A 4,816-nucleotide genomic window follows, 5' to 3' on the forward strand; every position below is an offset into this window, starting at 1 on the left:
AATGGATTTCTCGGAGAAGGACCTGTTCGGCGAAGATTCCGACAACGAACAAGATGGGACCCGCTCAACGTCGCCGTCGTCGTCCTCCTCTTCTTCCGCTTCATCCTCATCCTCGTCCTCTGCCTCTACCTCCAACGGCACTGAAGGTGAAGGCGGCGGCGGCGCCAACTCGACCTCCTCCGGCAGCGGAACGGCAAGCAGCGGCGCCGCCGCTGGAGACGACGATGACGAAAACGGCGATGAGGTGGAGCAAAGTAACAAGGCTTCTTACGCTAATTATAACGATCATGATGATGAGTATGAAGATAAAGATCTGTTTGGCTCTGACAATGAAGATTATTGTAAAACCCTTGTCAAAAGCCCTTACCCTATTCCCGGTATAATTCTCTCTGTTTTCGTTATTTATTTATTTATTTTTATTTTACTTACTTTTAAAGTTTATGTTGCTCAATTGTTATTCATGTGTTGCTTAACTATCGCTACTATCTTATTATATCCCTTTTGATGGGAGAAAAAAGAAAATGAGCATATAAATTATAATTCCAAGTGAGAAATATAATTTTGACGATTCAGAAATGTTTTGTGTTGGGACTTTGGAGTGTAACTTCATTTGCTTCAACTCGAAGGCACTTTAGGGTTCTCATCCTAACAATTACAGCATCTGAAAAATTGTTAAAGTGGATTACAGAACTTGGCATTATTGAATTGTTTCCTTAATTTGTTTTAATGGTGAAGTGGGGGCAATCTAAAGAAAATAATCTAGCTAGACTTCTAGTGAGGGATTAGCTGATCCTTGGGTGCAACAATTGGGAAAATAAGAAAGTTCTTGTTAATGATTATGGATTATTTCTAGCAACTGATCCCCCCCCCCCTAAGGAAAGGTGGAGATTTAGCTTTTATAGTGCAAGCTAAGACCTTTTCCTTTTCTCACCCCTTCCCCTTTCCTTTAGCTCCACCAGAGAACATAGAATGACTGAATGAGGGGGAAAGATAGCACAACTTAGCACTTATAAGAGAAAAAGGAAAAAAAAAAACCACAAAAATATAGTTATTTACCACTACATATAGAAGTCCTTGGGAGTGCACATAAGACTAAACTTCTTGAGTAACATCAATATTGCCTTGAGGATTTCATATAAACAGTTGATATGAAAATTCTGTAAATTATCTTAAAATTGTAAAAAGTTAAGCCAGCTATTAATTCCTTGTTTTTGTACTGATTTTGCTTTGTTTGGTTTCCTCTGGCAGTGTTGCCTGCCATTCGCAACACGAACAATCAGGGTAGAGGGGGTTTTGGTGGCCGCGGTCGTGGTCGCTGGCAGCCTGGGCATCAGAATGATAGAGGCGCCGGCCTTCTTCCTCGTCCTGGACCATATCCCCAGAGGCAAAATTTTGGGTATGGAAACAGGTTTTCCAATGGTCGCCACGATGAACGGTTTGTCTCTGAAATGAAGCTGTCTAAGAGCGAAGAAACTCTGTCAAGAAAGTGCATTGCTTTTCAGGAGGTAGAGAAATGCCAACGTTTTCCTATATTTCACCGCAGTTGCATTGAACAATTTAATGGTTGATTTGCTTAGTGATCGAACATATCATTATTGAGATAATTTTTTAAGCTCAATTTTAGATTTTCTCACAATGTTGAAAGTGGTGAGGAAAGAAAAGAAAAATGAAGTTTGTTTGGTAAAACTGTAAAAGACAGCAAGATCATAATACAGTTTTGAGTCTTGATCAGGTTCGATTTAATACTGAAGTCAATATCTTGTTTCTTTATCTCTAACGACATTAGTTTGGTATAATTGTATGAATTTCCCTTTCTTGATGTACATTTCTGAATATTTTTTTCCTTATTTTTTTATAGCCTTGTGAAATTGCCTGTTATAGTCGTGTAGAAGGTGGACAAGTATTTTTCGATGATCGTAGCGTGGTGAGCCATCTGTTGCTCTTCTGTTTGATTCTTTCCATTTGACTGAATGTGCAATAGGTTGTGATGATATTATGCTAATGAGTACTTTCTTTTCCTGTTTATTTAGAGGCTTTTTAAGCGTCTTATCTCTGAAGATGTTGGGGCTGATTTGAATGAAGGTTATGATACATTCATTCCCAAACAAGGTGCGTGATTTATCCGTAAATTTAACCTCTGGTTTGCGATTTTGAAAGTAATAATTTTGAATGCTACTCTGAAGATTTGTTCCTGAAAAGTATGTATGCTTCTGTTTATGTTAGTTATCCTTTTTCTTTTGCTTTTATTCCTTAAGCAGACTTAGGGTCAGAAGGCTTTGGTGACCTTCTTGCTTGCATTAGAGACAAAGGTATCCAACTTCAAAACAACATTCATTTTGTGGTATGTTGTATGTTTTCTCGTAATCTTTTTGTTTATAGCCAAATTAATTGCTGAATTCAGAAGGTTAGCTGTTAATCTTCATGTTCATTTTCATTCTTTGCAGACGTTCCGCAACAATCTTAACAAGGTATTTATTCCTTTTGAATTATTTTGCTTCTAGTCAGAGTATTGCTATATCATTATTTGGAAATTGGTGAGCTAACTGGTAATAACCTTGTGAGTTTTCAACGTTAGCTGAGTACTTGACGATCTAATGAGCTAGCTAATGTCTTTGCAGATTATGGCTACAGCATATATCCGACATGAGCCTTGGGAAATGGGGGTGCACAAAAGGAATGGTGTTGTCTATCTTGATGTACATAAACTACCAGAAAGACCACAAAGTGATTTAGATCGCAGGAGGTACAGGGCTTACATATTTATATTTTACTAAGCTTGGCCGTGTAAATTTTAATTTGAATTGCAATGGAGAAAGACTAAGGCCCATATACAATAAAGACATGATTATTTAGCTCAGGGGAAATGGAAAGGATCTTGGTCAAGGGAAGCATTGATCTCGAAATGACTGTAATGGCATGCATTCATAGCTCACTATTATTTTCTGTCTACTTTATCTGATTAGAAAGATGTAATTACTTTGAATTTTTCATTGCACAAGCGTTAAGTTTTATATGTTTTGGCAATTAGATGTTATTGGGGATATTGTTTTGAGAGCCTTGCCACTGAAGATCCTACTAGAGATGATGGAGAGGGGATACATCATGTCAATGCCAATGTTGAATTTTGTACTGTGATTAAGACAAAATTAGGGGCCCACCGGATCTTGATGGGTGCGTACTATTTGTGTTGGCTTCACAACATGAATCTATCATTTCTATTGATGCAGTTGGAATATCATACTGAGGAAAAATATGAGAGAGAGAAATTGTTAAAATTTTGGGTATGTCTCCTATATGTCCTGAATTTTTATGCGGTCATCAGTTGATCTCCATGTTTAAGAAATTCATGTGTCCTATGGACTCAAGAAAGTCTTGTTGCTTGCAGATTCAATCATTCCTGGCAGGTGTTCCGTATATTGTCATAGGATTTAGGTAATTAATTATTGTATTCATATAATTACAGTCTTAATCTCTCTTAATAGTTAAGACTAAAACGTTGTGCTGGAAAGTAACTCATTTTAAGTACAACTGATGAAATGGATGTTACCTAATGTAAACATGAACTGTGCTATGTTTCTTTGCATGCTTGACTAACGAAAATTCAACTTGGAAGTGATCGATGCCTTCTTTCATCTTAATTTAACATATTGTAGCTGTGATACAGGGATGATTCTGGTCGTCTTGTTCGGACAGAAAGACTTAGAACCAAAGATATTACACAGAGAGTAAAAATGAAGAACTACTGGCAGGTACATTTTGGCTGCCGTTGGATGCATAGTTGGATATGGATTTCTGAGTTGTAGTAAACTCCTGGCAATGACATTTGTATCTAGGAATCTAGCATTTTCCAGATGTTGATTTTCTTCTCAGACATCAAGGCACATTTTAGCAAACTTTGTTTTTGTACATGCAATCGACTCTTCATAGAAAATTAAGAATGATTTAATCATCTCAAGAGAGCGCAAAAATCATAATCAGCTTATAAAAAATGTTGAATAGGACTTCACCTCCCCTCATTATTAATTTTTTTTTGCTTGGCAGGGTGGAGTCTGCTTGGCTTTTGCTGACGAGGTATTATGCTGGCTGTATGGAACCGTTAAAGAAAGTGAGTATTATTAGACCCTTCATGTTTAGGGTGTTGCGCAAACATAAAAGAAATGATGTTTGTAAATCTTCTACCAACTTTCTTTCAATTCATAAAGCAGTTATAATGGACAAACTTCTTCCAATGCCAGTTTCTAATGTGTTAATTTTCATTGTTTCAGATGCAGATTATATATTGCAGTTTGCTCCACCCTTCAACCGTTTGGAGCTTTTGCAGGCTCAGTCTTGTCCAGATGCAATTACTAGTCATCTGGATTTGTTGTGAACAATTTGAGACCTTACAGTGATCATCATATACACAATTCATTATACAGAAGAAAAGGGGAACCTCAACTTTGGAATTTCCCCCAGTTCATGAACCTTTTGGGTTAGGGGTATACTATGTGAATGCTGAGAATTGCATTCCATCTTTAGATAGCAATTCGAGAAAAGACATTATGCTGGCCTTGACTCACTGGGAAAATAGTTTCAGATTTCATTATTTCCAACTTGTTACTCCATATTTTCAATAACTTTCTTTCGAAAACTTTAAAAATCTTTTAACTTGTTGGAAACAGAAAGACTTGACTTACAATAATTAGGATATTGGGAAAGCATTTTCTTATGCACTTTATATTAAGAACACTACTTGAATGGGGAAAACGTTGTTTTGAAGGAGGTAATAGAACCAAATTTGTCGATGTATCATTGTAGAAAATTTAAATTAAAGTTC

The 4,816-nt window shown here is 36.8% G+C and overlaps 1 protein-coding gene across 1 annotated transcript; it reads left to right on the forward strand.

Moving 5' to 3' along the window:
• The first annotated feature begins 1 nt into the window (after nucleotide 1).
• Nucleotides 2-4,816, forward strand: LOC107487522 (NAD-capped RNA hydrolase DXO1). Its single transcript, XM_016108176.3, has 12 exons — nucleotides 2-377; nucleotides 1,249-1,505; nucleotides 1,859-1,924; nucleotides 2,031-2,109; nucleotides 2,259-2,341; nucleotides 2,445-2,468; nucleotides 2,619-2,743; nucleotides 3,029-3,281; nucleotides 3,386-3,432; nucleotides 3,665-3,749; nucleotides 4,042-4,105; nucleotides 4,266-4,816. Exons 1-12 carry the CDS (start codon nucleotides 2-4, stop codon nucleotides 4,367-4,369), a joined length of 1,563 nt encoding a protein of 520 aa, XP_015963662.1. The 3' UTR covers nucleotides 4,370-4,816.

This window comes from Arachis duranensis, chromosome 5 (genome assembly GCF_000817695.3).
Source record: "Arachis duranensis cultivar V14167 chromosome 5, aradu.V14167.gnm2.J7QH, whole genome shotgun sequence".
Classification (NCBI taxonomy): Eukaryota; Viridiplantae; Streptophyta; class Magnoliopsida; order Fabales; family Fabaceae; genus Arachis; species Arachis duranensis.

Excerpts from the sequence above, each read along its gene's own strand:
- LOC107487522 (XM_016108176.3), top strand. The coding sequence starts at position 2 with ATGGATTTCTCGGAGAAGGACCTGTTCGGCGAAGATTCCGACAACGAA. Across the intron at positions 3,282-3,385 it reads AGAAATTGTTAAAATTTTGG|ATTCAATCATTCCTGGCAGG; the intron begins GTATGTCTCCTA and ends TGTTGCTTGCAG. Across the intron at positions 3,750-4,041 it reads AAATGAAGAACTACTGGCAG|GGTGGAGTCTGCTTGGCTTT; the intron begins GTACATTTTGGC and ends TTTGCTTGGCAG.